The sequence below is a fragment of the Hypanus sabinus genome, chromosome 8, assembly GCF_030144855.1.
Source record: "Hypanus sabinus isolate sHypSab1 chromosome 8, sHypSab1.hap1, whole genome shotgun sequence".
Taxonomy (NCBI): Eukaryota; Metazoa; Chordata; class Chondrichthyes; order Myliobatiformes; family Dasyatidae; genus Hypanus; species Hypanus sabinus.
In genome coordinates, this window is record NC_082713.1 from 147972362 (window position 1) to 147990018 (window position 17657).

The following is a 17657-nucleotide window of genomic DNA, read 5'->3' on the forward strand; positions in this document are numbered from 1 at the left end:
ATGAAGTGAGATCATTTAAAAAATAAGATCAGGAGGGCAAAACAAGGACATGAAATATCACTAATGAACAGGATTAACAAAACTCCCAAAACTTGTTTTTATACATATTGAGGGTAGGAGTGAACCCAGAGAAACCATGAGGGACCAAAATGGTGAAGTATAGGACTGGGGTGAGGTCTAAGTACTTGTCATCTGTATTCACCATGTAGATTTACAGCTGGAATAGTCAGGGACAGAGTTGAGGTTCCTGAACATGTTAGCATTAAAACAGAGGAGGTATTAGTTGGGTTTAAAGGTGAATAAGTCCCCAGGGCCTGATGAGAGGTATCTCCAGCTGTTATGGGAGGCAAGGGAGGAAATTGCTGGGGCTCTGAGAGAAATGTTTAAATACTTGCTGGTCACAAGTGAGGTTACAGATAACTGGAGGGGAACAAATGTCGGACTATTGTTAGTGGTAGGAAAGTCATAGGAAAGTTTCCTAAAGGACAGGATTAATCTACACTTGCAAATGTGGGAATTAATGAAAGAAAGTCAAGCATAGCTTTGTCAGAAGGAGATTCTGTCTAACCAAATTGAATGTTTAAAAGAGGTAATAAAATGTGACATGGAGGGCAGTGCATATAGTGTAGTCCACATGGACTTCAATAAGGTCTTTGACAAGGTCTTGAGAAAGTAACTAGTGCAAAAGGTTAAAGCCTTTGAGACTTAAAGCAAGTTAGCAAACTGGATCCAAAATTGACATGGTAGCAGGACACAGCAGATGGTACTGGAGGGCTGTTTTTGTGATTGGAAGCTTATAAATACTCACAGGAAGTGGTGGTGGAACCCTTACTCTCTGCTGTATACATGAATGATTTGGCTGTGAATGCAGGAGGCAAGATCAGTACATCTACCTATGATACAAAATTTCATGGTATTATAGGTAATAGTTGATAAACTGGGCAGATGAATAGCAGATTTAAATGATAAGTGTGAGGTAATGCTCATTGGGAGGACTGTAAGGGCAGAGCTAAAATTGTGAATAGTAGGATCTTAGAGCAGGGGTTCCCAATGGACCCCTACATTAACCGTGGACCCGAGTTTGGAAAATCCTACCTTATAGAGTATTGAGGCATAGGTATGAAGTCCAAGGATCTTTGAAGATGTCAGGGCAATAGATAAGGTTGAACTTGGTGAGTGGTAGAGTCTGGGGAGAATTGATAAGAGTGTGTAGAGAATATAAGAATAACATTGGTCTAGTGTAAAAGGGCTGTTTGTGATCAGTATGAACTCATTGGGCAGAAGGAGTTGTTTCCTTCCTGGATAGCTCTATATTGAGATGGAGGTGGGGTTGGAGAGAGCATGGACTATAAGAGCAGACAGCTTATGGCATGGCTTTCTAAGACATTGGTTGGGCCACAACTGGAGTACTCTGGCACCACTATACAGAAAGGATGTGACTGCGTTGAAAATGGTGCCGAGGAGCTTCGTCTGGAACTTTCCTGGTTTGGAGCGTTTCAGTTACGAGGAGGAACTGAGAGGCCTTGTTTGGTTTCTTAGGAACAGAGGAAGCCGAGCTGTGGGACTTAATTGACATATACAAAATCACAAAGGTTGCAGAAAGCGTGGATTGTAGGAAACTATTCAGAGCTAAAAAAAAACTGGAGCAATCTCCTACACAAACTGATTTAAAACTACAACCAGAACAATTCCGTATCTTAATTATAGAAAAGTAGGAAGTTTTCCCTTCCTGTGATGAAGTCTACACCGGTTAGGCCGTCCAAGCGATGTTACATTTGGCGACAAAGAAAACGAAAACAAAAGGCCAGAATTAGCAACATAGCACAACATTGGTTTAAACTTCGCAAGGGGATTCAGATGGTCCAGATTTGTTCTGGATTGTTTGTGTGTGTGATTAGAGTGTATGTCGGCGAAGTTGATTTTTTTAGGTGAGCTTTCTGGTTATACAACGAGGGGTCAGAACTCACAACCGCACTATACTCCGAGTGAAAGCAGAGGCGGAAAGTTAACCGGGCGCACCCACATCCTTCGGAACGCAGGACTTTGCGGGGCTTGTCTCCGCCCACCAGGAGTTAGTTCTCTCATCAGCGGAGGCTGCGAGGGGAAGTAAGCATATCTGCTTCGTAAGGTAGTTTGAGGAAAACACGTCCCGAGTACCTTGAGTAACCGAGCAGTTATTTAGATGTCTCCGGACTCCAGGAACGTGAGGTAGGTCAGCGGCAAATCTCAGCAGGAGTAGATGGTCCGCTCGGTTTTAAGAGTGACTAGTTTTACCGCGCCTTCCCCGGCTGGAAGACGAGAGCAGCGAGTATGCAGCGACTCCCGGTGTGCATCCGAATCCCGGCGGGAGTTCCCCCGACCCTGTTGCTCGGTGGGAGCTCCCGGCTCCCTGTCTAGACAGCCCGACACCATCCCGTCCCTCATTAAACTTTCGCCGACGTGATCCCGTGTCCACCTGAGTCTGCTGTTAGTCTACCCCATAAATGCGGCCACCATTTCTGCATCTGCTGATTGAACACTGGAATGGACAACAATTTGTTAGATAGTGAAGGAGGAATGCGAAGGTGCTGCCCTTTCACATCCATGCTTCCTGCGCGTATGGGTTCGGTGGGCCGATAGGCGAGCAGATTTATGTTCTGTACCACACAATGGATTTGTTTTATTTCAAAGATTGCCTTATTCATGAACTGTGTAAGTAGATAATTCCCTGGTCGTTCTGGTTCTGTCGTGTCAGCGTGTCACCAGTCTCCCATTAATTTACATGCATTCCTTGTACAAACAGGGGGTTTCATCCCCTCAATGTGCAATGTCCGGAGGCTTTAAATGTGGCCTTTTTATAACCATATATCAATTACTGCACGGAAACAGGCCATCTCTCAACTCATGTCCTCTTGTTTGAATCTCCCCTACTCTCAACGGAAAAAGCCTATCAACGTCAACTCTATCTACCCCCCTCATAATTATAAATACCTCTGTCAAGTACCCCCTCAACCTTCTACGCTCCAAAGAATAAAGACCTAACTTGTTCAACCTTTCTGTGTAACTTAGGTGCTGAAACCCAGGTAACATTCTAGTAAATCTTCTCTGTACTCTCTCTATTTTGTTGACATCTTTCCCGTAAGTCGGTGACCAGAACTGTACACAATACTCCAAATTTGTCCTCACCAATGCCTTGTACAATTTTAACATTACATCCCAACTCCTATACTCAATGCTCTGATTTATAAAGGCCAGCATACCAAAAGCTTTCTTCACCACCCTATCCACATGAGATTCCACCTTCGGGGAACTATGCACAATTATTCCTAGATCACTCTGTTCTACTGCGTTCCTCAACACCCTACCATTTACCATGTATGTCCTATTTTGATTATTCCTACCAAAATGCAGTACACTTATCAGCATTAAACTCCATCTGCCATCTTTCAGTCCACTCTTCTAACTGGCTTAAATCTCTCTGCAAGCTTTGAAAACCTACTTCATTATCCACAAGCCACCTATCTTAGTATTAACTGCATACTTACTAATCCAATTTACCACCCCATCATCCAGATCATTAATGTATATGACAAACAACACTGGACCCAGTACAGATCCCTGAGGCACACCACTAGTCACCGGCCTCCAACCTGACAAACAGTTATTCACCACTACTCTCTGGCATCTCCCATCCAGCCACTGTTGAATCCATTTCACTACTTCTATATTAATATCTAATGATTGAACCTTCCTCGCTAACCTTCCGTGTGGAACTTTGTCAAAGGCCTTACTGAAGTCCATACAGACAACATGCACTGCCCTACCCTCGTCAACTTTCCTAGTAACCTCTTCAAAAAATTCAATAAGATTTGTCAAACATGACCTTCCACACACAAATTCATGTTGTCTGCTCCTAATCAGACCCTGTCTATCCAGATAATTATATATACCATCTCTAAGAATACTTTCCATTAATTTACCCACCACTGACGTCAAACTTACAGGCCGATAATTGCTAGGTTTACTCTTAGAACCCTTTTTAAATAATGGAACCACATGAGCAATACGCCAATCCTCCAGCACCATCACCGTTTCTAATGACATTTGAAATATTTCTTTCAGAGCTCCTGCTATTTCTACGCTAACTTCCCTCAAGGTCCCAGGGAATATCCTGTCAGGACTAGGAGACTTATCCACTTTTATATTCTTTAAAAGCTCTAGTACTTCCTCTTCTTTAATCAGCAAAGTTTCCTTAACTACCCTACTTGTTTCCCTTACCTTACACAATTCAATATCCTTCTCCTTAGTGAATACCGATGAAAAGAAATTGTTCAAAATCTCCCCTATCTCTTTTGGCTCCACACATAGCTGTCCACTCTGATTCTCTGAACCAATTTTATCCCTCACTATCCTTTTGCTATTAATATAACTGTAGAAACCCTTTGGATTTATCTTCACCTTACTTGCCAAAGCAACCTCATATCTTTTTTTTAACTTTTCTAATTTCTTTCTTAAGATTCTTTTTACATTCTTTATACTCCTTGAGCACCTCATTTATTCCGTGATGCCTATATTTATTGTAGATCTCTCTCTTTTACTGAACCATGTTTCCAATATCCCTTGAAAACCATGGCTCTCTCAAACTTCTAACCTTTCCTTTCAACCTAACAGGAACATAAAGATCCTGTACCCTCAAAATTTCACCTTTAAATGACCTCCATTTCTCTATTATATCCTTCCCATAAAACAAATTGTCCCAATCCTGTCCTTCTAAATCCTTTCACATCTCCTGAAAGTTAGCCTTTCTCCAATCAAAAAATCTCAACCCTGGGTCCAGTCCTATTCTTCTCCACAATTATATTGAAACTAATGGTATTGTGATCACTGGACCCGAAGTGCTCCCCAACACATACCTCCATCACCTCTATCTCATTCCCTAACAGGAGATCCAACACTGCCCCTTCTCGAGTTGGTACCTCTATGTATTGCTGCAAACAACTATCCTGCATACATTTTACAAACTCCAAACCATCCAGCCCTTTTTCCATGGAGGTTTTGAAGTACATCCTTCAGCATGCACTCCCGGACACCTGAATGTCCCATTTCACGGGAATGAGTTGCCAACAGCTCCTTGCAAGGTCTGAGTGGATCATAGCGCGTCTTCCAGCAAACCAGTGATCGAATTACTGGAATTTGTTTCCCAGATGCTGAAGTGGGATTCAATATCCAGATCAATAGCTCAGGCCCAGGGCATTGTGAGCTAATCCAAAGTCTCTGGGTTTGCCATGGGAGGAAATATTTGTGTTTTTTTCTCCAAATACTCCACACCTGATTTTTGACCATCTCTTTTTTGTGTAAAAATGGAACATGAGGTGCACTTGAGTGAGGTGACTGTCCTTGTGAGGCACTCTGAGCTGCTAAGCTTCAATGGTCATTCTGGTTCCTCCAGTTCTCCAGGTTAATCATCTGTATAACAAAGTGCCATATTACCCCACAGAACATCTTCCCTTTTTTATTACAGCCCCTTGAGATGGAGATCTTCATTCCAATACCTTTAGTGAACTCTGTATGTGGACACTCCAACACCTTTTTGCTTCTTCTGTTGTCAATGTCTATCAACTTCTGCAAAAGACGTGGATCTGGACAATGAAAGCGTCTACCCTTTACTTCTCTTCCCATGTTCTTACAGTCAATTTCCAATACATGTTGCAAAGTTGTTTCTAATTCACACTTTCTCCAACTATTTCTTGTGCAGACCTTCTCAAAAATGCTTCTGAAGGTTTATATAGGAGACATCTGCAGTCATTTATTTACCTGGAAAAAAAGATTGATCAGAATGAATTGCCTTTTACAATCCCTTACCCACTTTTGTTGATTCACTCTGTGCAATTGGTGCCTCACTCTGCTGCAGAAGACAGGTTCGTGCTATGTTCCAGCTAGTAAAATGAAATCGGGAGGACCTTAATGACCTAATACTTGACCATTTTTAAATAATGGAGGGATATTTGCTGTTTTCATAATTTCCCATACAAGAGATACTGGAAGATTTTGAGTGGTCATGCATGCTGCACAGAAACAGGATGTTTGGCTCACCAAGTCCATGAAACTCTCAAGCACCCACTTCTTCTCCCCACAATCTCATCAACTCCTGTCTAATTCTACCTGTCCACACCAGGGATAATTTACACTGCCGTTTAACCGACCAAGCCAGATGTCGTTGGGATGCTGGGGGGGATCAGAGTACCCAGAGAAAGCCCATGTAGTCAAAGGAAAATGTGTGAACTCCACACCTGAGGCCTGGATTGATCCCGAGTCCCAGAGCTGTGTTGTGGCTGCTGCCCAATTCCCTTGCAATAGTTGTACCAGATAACCATCTGGTCTTGCAGATATATCCCCCTCAAGTCAAATTTTAAACAATTTTTCTTATTCTATTAACTTCAGTAATTTTTTCTTTATTTTTAGTTTGACTCTCTTCACTTCCACGAAGATGCTTGAAAAATTGACTTGATATTTCCCATTTCCCTCAGCCTCTCTACTTAATTGAATATTTTCATTAAAACATCTATAGTGTACCTTGTCCCTTACAAGTTATTTTGATTTTATTTTTACACCTGCTTGTTTTTTTCCTATCTTAAACTTCATTCTTAAATAATCAGGTGCAGAGGAAACAGTGATTTGTGTTACTCAATCTGGCATTTATTGTTTCAAAACTCTTCCATCAGTGCTATTTATTTTTGCAGCTAGGATTAGTCTCAGCATTGGGTTCAGAAAAAATCCATTATGCCAGAGTAGATGCTTCACATCCCTGGATAATAGGAATATTCCAGAATATTTCCTTCCCATAAGAATACTTCCCTGGTCTGTTTATCAATAGTAAGAATTTGTGTTGTTATGTAACCTCGTTCCCTTTCTTGCTATGCCCATGTTTCTGAGATTGGTCACAGTAATTCTTCATTTTCCATTTGTGCGTTGTTTTTATTTATTTATTTTTTTAAATTAGTTTTTCAAAACATTTTACAAATTAAAAACCCCAAATCCCAATGAGGAACATTAAAACAGTGCAAAATTAAGCATACAATAACAATATACTACAAAGGAAGAGAATTTAGCAAAAAAAAAAGCACCTGAATTAGACAAGTAAGCTTAGTGTCCTCCCCAAGCCCCACAACACAAGAAAAAACAACAGCAACTCCAGACCAACCACAACACAATATAGAGAGTATAAGTCAGGACAGCCAAACTCCCAGACTGTGAATACACTCAGCAACAGAGGGTAATAATGCCTTCTACCAGAAACATTTGTGCGTTGTTAAGGTATTTTCTACCCTATTAGGAATCCTATCCCTCTGGTCTCAGTCTATTGAATATTGGATTTGTATTTATTCCTTAATTAGTGACACCTCGAACACCTATAATTTTACTCTTTTTCTCTTCCTCACAGCTTCATGTCTTGATGGTATCTTGATAGCTTAATGAAGAACAACGTATGACATGACGGTTGTATCTGGGAATTAAGAAGCTATTACAAAAATAGTTCAGACAATTTCAAATATGGGGCTTATAATTATTTTCCTGTCAGTTCTGTCTTTATAAGTTTGATAATGTACCATAAGATAGCGGGGCAGAATTAGGCCATTTGGCCCATTGATTCTGCTCTGTCATTTCATCATGACTGATCCATATTTCCTCTCAGCCCCAGTCTCCTGCCTTCTCTCCGTATCCCTTCGTGCCTTGACCAGTCAAGAATATACCGAATTCTGCTTTAAATATACATAAAGACTTGGCTTCTTCAGCTGCTTATGGCAAAGAATTCCACAGATTCTCCACTTCACTCTCCACTCTCTGGCAAAAGAAATTCCTCCTCATCTCCGTTCTAAAATGATGCCCCTCTATTCTGAAGCTGTGTCCTCTGGTCTTAGACTCTCCTACCATAGGAAACATCCTCTCCACATTCACTCTGTTGAGGCCTTTCATCATTTGATAGGTTTCAATGTGGTCACCCCTGATTCTCCTGAATTCCAGCTAATACAGGCCCAGAGCCATCAAACACTGTTCATATGACAAGCCATTCAATCCTGGAATAATTTTCGTGAATCTCCTTTGAACCTTCTCCAGTTTCAGCTCCTCCTTCCTAAGATGGGAGTCCCAAACCTGCTCACAATACTCCAAGAGAGGTCTCACCAGTGCCTTATAATGTCTCAACGTTACATTTTGCTTTTGTATTCTAGTCCCCTTGGAATGAATGTGAACATCACATTTGCCTTCCTCACCACAGAGTCAACCTGTAAATTAGCCTTTAGAGAACCCTGCATGAGGGCTCCCAAGTCCATTTGCACCTCAGTTTTTGTATTTTCTCTCCATTTAGAAAATAGTCAAACATTTCAATACTTCAGTACAAAGTATGTGAGCATACATTTCCCAACACTGTATTCCATCTGCTATTTCTTTGCCCATTCTCCTAATCTGTCTAAGTCCTTCTGTAGACTGTCTAGTTCCTCAAAGCTTCTGCCCCTCCACCTATCTTCACATCATCTGCAAACTTTGCAACAAAGCTTAACAATTCCATCATCCAAATCATTGACATATAATGCAAAAAGAATTAGTCCCAGCTCAGACCCCTGTGGAACACCACTAGTCACTGGCAGCCAGCCAGAAAAGGCTCCTTTTATTCACACTCTTTGTCTCCTGCCAATCAGCCACTGCTTTATCCATGTTAGAATCTTTCCTGTAGTACCATGGGCTCCTAGCTTGTTAAGCAGCCTCGTGTGTGGCACCTCGTCAAAGACCTTCTGAAAACCCAAGTGCGCAACATCCACCAATTCTCCGCTGTCTATCCTGTTATTTCTTCAAAGATTTCCAACAGATTTGTCAGGCGAGACTTTCCCTTGAGGAAACCATGCTGACTGTGGCCTATTTTATCATGTGCCTCCAGGTACCCTGATACCACAGCTTTAATATTTATCGACTCCAACGTCTTCCCAACCACTGAGGTCAGACTAACTGGCCTATAATTTCCTGATCCTTGAAGAGTGGAGTGACATTTGCAATTTTCCAGTCTTCCAGAACCATTCCAGAATGTAGTGATTCCTGAAAGATCATTACTAATGTCTCCATAATCTCCTTAGCCACCTCTATAAATTAGCAATCAAGGAGGCTGTTTCAACTCTTGACTCAAACAGAACAGTTCCAGGCAATAGTGGTATGTGTTATCTTATTAGCGTTGGGCCAGCTTAATGAGTAACACGACAGTACAACTTAGCTGGGGTAATTTTTCTATTAGTAGACCATACACACTTGGTGGCCATTTATTAGGTACAGGAGGTAACTAATGAGTGGCCACTGAGTGTATGTTCGTGGTCTTCTGCTGCTGTAGCCCATCCACTTCAAGGCTTGACGTGTTGTGCATTCAGAGATGCTCATCTGCACCCGAGTGCTAAAACATATGTTTGGTTGAGTTACTGTCACCCTCCTGTCAGTCTGAACCATTCTTTCAAACTCTCTGATGAGCAACGCGCTTTCACCGGCAGAAATGCCGCTCACTTATTGGTTTTTGTTTTTCGGGACATTGTGGGAGCCACGGTAGTGTAGCGGTTAGCATGACACAATTACAGCTTGGGGCACCGGTGTTTGGAGTTCAATCCCGCCATCCTCTGAAAGCAGTCTGTACCTCCAGCCTGTGGAATGCATGGGTTTTCCCCACATGTTCCAGTTTCCTCCCACAGTCCAAACACGTAGCGGGTAGGTGAATTAATCATCGCTAATTGTCCTAGGGTTAGTCAGGCAGCGGGGCTCAACAGGCCGGAAGGGCCTATTCTGCACTGTATCACTAGATAGAAATAGACAAATAAATTCTCTGTAAAGCTCTCGAGACTGTGTGCATGAAAATCCCAGAGAATCAGCAGTTTCTGAGGTACGCAAACCACACTGTCCGGCACTAACAATCATTTCACAGTCAAAGTCACTTAAATCCTATTTCTTCCCCATTCTGGTGTTTTGACTAAGCAATAGCAGAACCTCTTGACAATGTCTGCATGCTTTCATGAGAATGTAAGAAATAGGAGCAGGAGTAGATCTTCCCCATCAAGCCTGCCCCGCCATTCAATAACATCATGGCTGATCTGACCATGGACTCATCTCCACCTACCTCTCTTTTCCCTGTAACTCTTAATTCTCCTACTATGCAAAAATCTATCCAACTTTGTGTTAAATATACTTACTAAGGTAGCCTCCACTACTTTATTGGACAGAGAATTCCATAGATTCACCACCCTCTGGGAAAAGCAGTTCCTCCTCATCTACTCCCTCGAGTCTTGAGGCTATGTCCCCTAATTCTAGTCTCACCTAGCAGTGGAAGCAACTTTCCTGTCTCTATCTTATCTATCCCTTCCATAATTTTATATGTTTTTATAAGATCTCTCATTCTTCTGAATTCCAGTGAGTACAGTCCCAGGCAACTCAATCTTTCCTCATAGTCTTGTGGTGAACTACGTGTGCCAGTCTGGACACGCCCCCTGCTGACTGCTCCTGTGGCTCCTCCCACAGACCCCTGTATAAAGGCGATCTTAGCCTGGGCCCGGCCTCTCAGTCTCCAGGATGTAGTATGGTGGTCACTCACTGCTGGTTCCTTCTTCCAGTCATTAAAAGCCAATATCTCGCCTTTACGTCTCAGAGTGAGTTATTGATGGTGCATCAAGTCTAACCCCCTCATCTCTGGAATCAATCTAGTGAATCGCCTCTGCACCGCCTCCAAAGCTAGTATATCCTTTGTGATGTAAGGAGACCAGAACTGCATGCAGCCTCACCAGTACCCTGTACAGTTACAGCAAACCCTCCGTGCCCACTCACTTAACCTATCTATATCTCTCTGCAGCCTCTCCATATCCTCTGCACCGTTTGCTTTTCCACTCAATTTAGTGTCATCGGCAAACCGAGGTACACTACACATGCTCCCCTCTTCCAGATTGTTAATGTATGTTGTGAACAGTGGCGGGTCCAGCACAGATCCCTGTGGCACACCACTCACCACTGATTGCCAACCAGAGAAACTTCTATATACCTCAACTCTCTGCTTTCTATTGGTAACCAATCCTCTATCCATGCTAATACATCACCCCTAACTCTATGCGTCCTTTTTTTTAGAGGTAAGTCTTTTATGTGGCACCTTATTGAATACCTTCTGGAAATCCAAGTAAATGACATCCATCTGTTCCCCTCTATCCACCATGCTCGTTATATCGTCAAAGAACGCCAGTGAGTTTGTCAGATAGGACCTACCTTTACTGAATTTGTACTGTGTCTGCTATTTCTTTCCAGATGCCTTGATATTTCTTCTTTCATGATAGCTTCAAGCATTTTCCCAACTACAGATCTTAAATTAACTAGCCTATAGTTACTTGCCTTTTGCCTACATCCTTGTTCGAACAGTGGCGTGACATCTGTCTTCTTCCAATCTGCCAGGACCTGCCCGGAGTCCAGAGAATTTTGGTAATTTATCACCAAAGCCTCTGCTATAATCTGGTACTGTTTCTTTCAGTACCCTGGGATACATTCCATCTGGACCATGGGACTCATCGATCTCCAAGCCCACAAGTTTGCTCAGAATTACCTCTTTAGTGATAGCTATTACATAGAGATCCTCACGTCCCATCGCATCCATAACATCCATATCATCTCACTTTGGCACGTTAGACATGTCCTCCACTGTGAAGACTAACACAAAATAGTCATTCAAAGCCTCGGCTATTTCCTCATAACCCAAAATCAATTCCCGCTTCTCATTGTCCAAGGAATGTTCATTGAGTTGCTACCACATGATTGGATTAATGAGCAGGTGTGCCTAATAAAGTGGCCACTGAGTGTCCGTGTGGGGAATTCAAAACCAACCTGGGAAAAGTGGAAGTCATCTGCCTTGAAAGTAAAGTCTGACAAAGTTCCAGTCATCTTGCGCCTTTCATTTTAACTTCTGAAGTCTATTTAATTATCAGAATTTACTTTTTTTTTACTGCTTGTTCAATATACTAGAAGGAATTATTGTGAAGATAACTAACTTCCTTACTCTGAGGGCATGCCTGACTGCAAGAATCAAGTCAATCTTGTTTGAAGATCTGAAGGCTTGCATCAGTGGAGAGGTATGTGTGGTTCATCTTCATTTTGTTTACATATTTCAGCATTTCAATCATCAACATTTTTCCGTCGTCGTCGTTAGGTCGCATCTGGAATTTCCAGTTGGCGGACGATTTCCCTCCACGCCGCTCTGACATATTGGGGAAATCATATACTGGGCAGGTTAGAGCAGTGGTTTTCCATTGCCTTCTGCCGGGTGAGCTTAAAGAGATCCCCACGTCTTGCAGTGGATGACCAGGACGTCTAAATGCCTCTTAGCGCTCCACCGACGCCTGCTGGCCTGCCTTCTTGACCGTTGGACCATTAATCGGTCTCCTCCGCTCAGTCCGCCAGGGCCAGACTTCACACGTTGGGACAGGGATATCCCCTACCTCACCGGGGGCCGAAGACCCATCGGCTACCCTCACCTGGTTTGGCCTGTCTGCCGAAACGGTTTACCGGGGTGTGGTCACTGCACATGGTACTTGGAGCCACAGGTGAGAGCTGAGCACCAGGTGGGGACCAAAGATGGACGAGCTGCCCTGAAAAAGGGCACGGCAGGCCCCCCCATCAGAGGTTCTACCCCTCCCTAGCCACCCCATACACCCCCATATTGCAGCTTCTTTAAATTCTGCAGATTATTGATACTGCAATTTTGTGATTATTATATAGTAATCTATATACAAATATTCATGTTTCATTTACAAATTTGCAGGGCCTACTTCCCATTTCAGGTATATTGAAGACAGTATATTCTCAGAAGTATCCAAGACATTGCTTCTAATGTGTGTGCAGTTATTCCTAATTAAACACCTAAGAAATCGTCAATATGATTCGTTGGCATAGTCAATCACTTCCACTGCTGCTGTTGTTGATGCTCACGATCCATCAGGGTCTATCAAATCAGCTTGCATGCAATTATTCAACCATTGTGGATTGTATAATCGATATAAGAGCTGCTCTAGCGAAAGGGATGAAGAGCTTGGACCTAATTCATAAGCGTTCAAAGGAGGAGTGCCTTGAGGAGTGCTGTAATGGCCTACCTACAAAAAGTAGTAAGTGATTTGAAGATATGTTTGCTATCACATATGTATGTTCTTAAAACTTTAATTGCAGTATGTACTTTGCATCTTTCATTCAAAGGTCAGTAAGGTAGCAAACACTTCATTGACAAAATAACTTTAGGATGAGGTAAAGGGAGAATCAGGGATTATGAGTGGTATTGATAACACACATGTAATCAGTACCTATAACTTTGTATTCTTGTGTTAGAAAAGGTTTCACAATGGTAGACTAATGAGTCATAAAGAAATTTCAAGATGATAATGCCTACAGTTTGGACCCTGTGGCATTATTTGACAACTAAACTCTAATCTAAAAAGGATCCTGTGGTGTTCATTTTTCATGTACAAATTATACAGACATTGACTTCACTTGCAGTAGATTGCCAAGATAATTATTTTTGGGTGAAGTCTCTCCTCTGAGGAAATTGGACTAGTCGCTTATCTCCGTGTGCTGTTTGCATTTATTTTCTTGACTTTTGGCATCTGACGTGTTTAATATTCCATGATTCATGCTGAGCCCATTTTTTGCCACTGGTTTCATTACTCTGAGCTGAAAGGCGAAACTCCTCACCTTTGTAAAACAGTATCAGTGCAACTAAAAACATATTGTATAGCTTGGCTAAATTCTTCATTATTTAAAGACACCCTGCAGACATCAGGCGATCTGACTGAGCAACTTCAAAAGCCCTGGCAGGTTACTGAAACAATTTCCTCGGTCCCCAAGAAGTGCCGAGATTAATGTGGAGCAGGATTTGCCATTTGGTGGATGCCTCAGTGGTAATGCTAGAGGCAGAACTCCTTTACCAACCTCTGGTGGCAGCTCCAACAACGTGACCAACTGAGACACTGGTGTCACTTTTCTCTGTGCGGTAAACGAGGTCATTTATCTTAAACAAGGCTGCCCTTGGATGTCCTTTACTGGTGTGATGAGAACCATTATAACAAGTTTAAATAATACAAAAAGCAAAAATGCTATGACCTTTAGGTGTGAAAATTAACACCATCCTCATGTCTTGCCAATTTCTCATTGCCCATTGAGATGTCGTCAATACATGAAGGCAATAGGAAGAAAAAAAGAGAAAGATTTTAGGTGCTGAATTTGTCACTAATTAGGGAAAAAGTATTAGACTGAGAGATCAGTAGGGTATGATGTCTAATAGGGTATATCTCAATAATATGCCAATAGAAAATGAAGAATTATTGTGACCCAGGTCAGAAGCATGCAGATCTCTGGAGACACAAAGAGATTTTGCAGATTCTGGAATTTTTCAACAACACATTCTCAAATAATAGTTAATGTAATCGCTTCCATTTTTCTTTTATTTAGGAGGGTACCCTTGCAATTTTGTGACATTTCATCCCACAAACAAATCTTCTTCAAATTGCTATCTTTTTCATTGTTCTGAAAAAGATGCTTGTCCAACGATTCGTTTACCTGGATACAACAGCTACATTATTGAAAATGGTAATAAGCATTTATTTTATAAGCTAATATCTTATTTGTAATAAAGTGTTGAAATTCTTGGTTCGTTTCAATGAAAGTATCAATTATGTAAAACAAATCAATTTTGAAATGGTGTAATTTATATTATTGTGATCATAAAGGATGGTATGCAGATTTCTGGCCTCCTGTAATCAGATTTCCTGCACTAGGTTGGAACTCCAGGACATAAACAACGTATATTTGAGGAAAAGCTGGAATGAAATTAGGATATGTTAGGTTCCTCATTGGATTAGACAGAATATGTGAGACAGGTCGATAACTTTTCATCAGAGCTGCCTAAGAAGGGGGTGGAAATGAAAATGAAAGTAGTTGGTTTAATGGAGACCATAGAACGAGAAAACTAATGGTGCAGAGGAATTGAACAAATTAGCACACAAAGAAATGAGTCAGAGTATATGGGAAGAGAGTCGTTATCCAAAACTGGAAGCTGATGGGAATTTGAATGTGGAGAAATTAGGTAGTCCTAGAAAGCAAACATGCTGGAGAAAATGTGTGCTCCACGCTCACAAACCGTCCATCCACAGTTCAGGTTGATTAGTGCTCAATCAAACCACAATGTCACCGGTTTCCAGTAGCCTGTAGCAGAAGTCATTCCACTAGTTCAGGAAGATGAGTACAACCGATGACTGATCACAGATGTGGGGTGGTGGATGACAAATATCATGAGTCACCTCCTTTAAAAACAAACATACCTTAATTGAGGTAGTTTTTAGGAAACATTCAGGCTCCTATTCCAGTGGGAAGACATTGGACATTTTCTGTTTATATTATCAATGTATTACGATGACTTTATGAGAAGTACACAAACATTTTTTTGCTTGTAGATCAAACAAATGTGGAAATATTAAATACATCAACAAAGAATTCCCAGAGCAGAGAAAAATCTTCGAATAATGGAATTCCAATTGATATCAAAACTTCAGCACCTGGTCTTACATTGAATCGAAGAACAATCAACATTTTCCCACTGACCACCATTCAGTCAAGAGTCAAGCAACCAATGATGGCCACCACTTTCAAAGCACCCATGATTCTGTTATCAACTTCTTCCACTAAAACTACATCTTCCATTACACAGTTACCTGTGAAGACAACTTCTTCAGTGACAACTAAAGAGTCAACAGCAACCAGCACCCTCCAAAATGGCCTCTTACTGACATTTACCAAGATGGTGCCAACCACTGTTTTCCCAATAATTCGACCAACACAGACAAGAACGGCTGCCCTCCCCATGGTTCCATCAGTAACTTCTATGTTAACAGGAACTGTCTTGCCAACCACAACCCAGGCAATAACTACCATCACTACTAAACCACTTGCAACCTCTACCCTTCAAACCTCCTCCGCCATTCAACCTACAATGACCAGTGCTCCTCCATCCACCGTTGAAACCACCTCATCTCAAGCTATGACCACTACCATCCTGACCAACCAGCCTACAGCCACTACCCTGCCAATCACCACCGACCAGCCTACAACTGTTACCCTGCCAATCACCACCGACCAGCCTACAACCACTACCCTGCCAATCACCACCGACCAGCCTACAACCACTACCCTGCCAATCACCACCGACCAGCCTACAACCACTACCCTGCCAATCACCACCGACCAGCCTACAACCACTACCCTGCCAATCACCACCGACCAGCCTACAGCCACTACCCTGCCAATCACCACCGACCAGCCTACAGCCGCTACCCTGCCAATCACCACCGACCAACCTACAAAGACTCCCCTCACAACCACTACCCTCGCAACGACCACCAATGAACCTACCACAACAGCCACCCTCCCAACCACTACCTATCAAGCTACAACAACCACTACCCTCCCAACCACGCTACAAACCACTCCAATTCCAACTACAATGACCACTACTTTCCCAACCACAACAGCTCAACCATCCATGCGTACTACTCCTCTGATCCATCAAACCAGCACCACCACTCCCCCAACCAGTGTGCAAACCTCTACTGCACAGTTGAAAACTGCTCTCCCAGAAACACGACCAGTGGCTACCATCACCACTGTCTCGGCAAGAAAGTTGGATCCAACTGTAACTCAGCAACCCGCTGAATCCAGAAACTCAGCTGCTAAAACTCCATTCTTTCGAATCGTAACTGCAGTGTCACACAATGGAAATACTAATAAAAAGGATGATGAGGAAAAAGACCCCAGGCAAAATTTGGGAGGTCAGAACGAATCAGCAGGAAAATTTGGAGATTCACAAATGGAAATCAAAGGCGGACTGATTACAGCTTTATTGTTTGGATTGTTCTTTCTAACAATAGTGATTGTAATGTTAAGTAAACAGGTAATAGAATCCTACAGAAGAAGGCACTATACTAAGATGGATTTCGTAATGAATGGAATATATGTAGATGCATGAACTGAAGTATTCTGGGGTAAAAAAAAAATTGCATTATGAACATCATGGATTTGGAGGGAATCCCAGAACAACAAAACCATCTAAAAAATTGATGATGGTTAACTTATTTTTGTTGAATGTGAAAAATAACATGTACATAATTTGAAAGAACATAGCTAGTGTGTTTTCTATTTTAACTCCACTCCCATGAGAAATTATTTTTTGTTAATATCTGATTTTTTTTTATTGGAATGTGAATGAAAATGATTAAATACTTGTAAATCATTTGTTGGAAAATCTCGTGTTTTTTCGCTAGAAATTCCAGATGCTGATTTATTAAATATGGAATTAATCTTTGTATTGGTGTGTGGAATTTGAAGACATTGATTGGAGAGGAAGTACAAAATTATGGTGAGAAAGACTTAGAAAAATTTGAGGTGATGACACACTTGTGTAATGCTGGTTTTGTTCCAGGCCTGTCGGTTGGACTTGTGTGACAATATTTAAAGAGAGCACCACACACAAAATGCTGGAGGAACTTAGCAAAACAGACATCATCAATGGAAATGAATAAACTGTCAATGTTTTGGGCCAAGACCCCTTCATCAGCATCCTAAGGTGCTGCCTGATCTGTGAG

General features: G+C 41.9%; 1 protein-coding gene across 3 annotated transcripts; it reads left to right on the plus strand.

Moving 5' to 3' along the window:
- The first annotated feature begins 2052 nt into the window (after positions 1-2052).
- LOC132398569 (MANSC domain-containing protein 1-like) lies at positions 2053-17305 on the plus strand. Of its 3 annotated transcripts, none has more exons than XM_059978203.1 (5): positions 2053-2208; positions 12001-12107; positions 12797-13136; positions 14473-14610; positions 15474-17305. In XM_059978203.1, exons 3-5 carry the CDS (start codon positions 12911-12913, stop codon positions 17039-17041), a joined length of 1932 nt encoding a protein of 643 aa, XP_059834186.1. In that variant the 5' UTR covers positions 2053-2208; positions 12001-12107; positions 12797-12910; the 3' UTR covers positions 17042-17305. The 3 variants fall into 3 exon arrangements, with proteins under 3 accessions (XP_059834186.1, XP_059834189.1, XP_059834187.1); XM_059978206.1 differs by having other exon boundaries at positions 12816-13136; XM_059978204.1 differs by lacking the exon at positions 2053-2208 and having other exon boundaries at positions 10877-12107.
- Positions 17306-17657: the final 352 nt, after the last annotated feature.

Excerpts from the sequence above, each read along its gene's own strand:
- LOC132398569 (XM_059978203.1), top strand. The coding sequence starts at position 12,911 with ATGATTCGTTGGCATAGTCAATCACTTCCACTGCTGCTGTTGTTGATG. Across the intron at positions 13,137-14,472 it reads TGGCCTACCTACAAAAAGTA|GAGGGTACCCTTGCAATTTT; the intron begins GTAAGTGATTTG and ends TCTTTTATTTAG. Across the intron at positions 14,611-15,473 it reads CAGCTACATTATTGAAAATG|ATCAAACAAATGTGGAAATA; the intron begins GTAATAAGCATT and ends TTTTGCTTGTAG.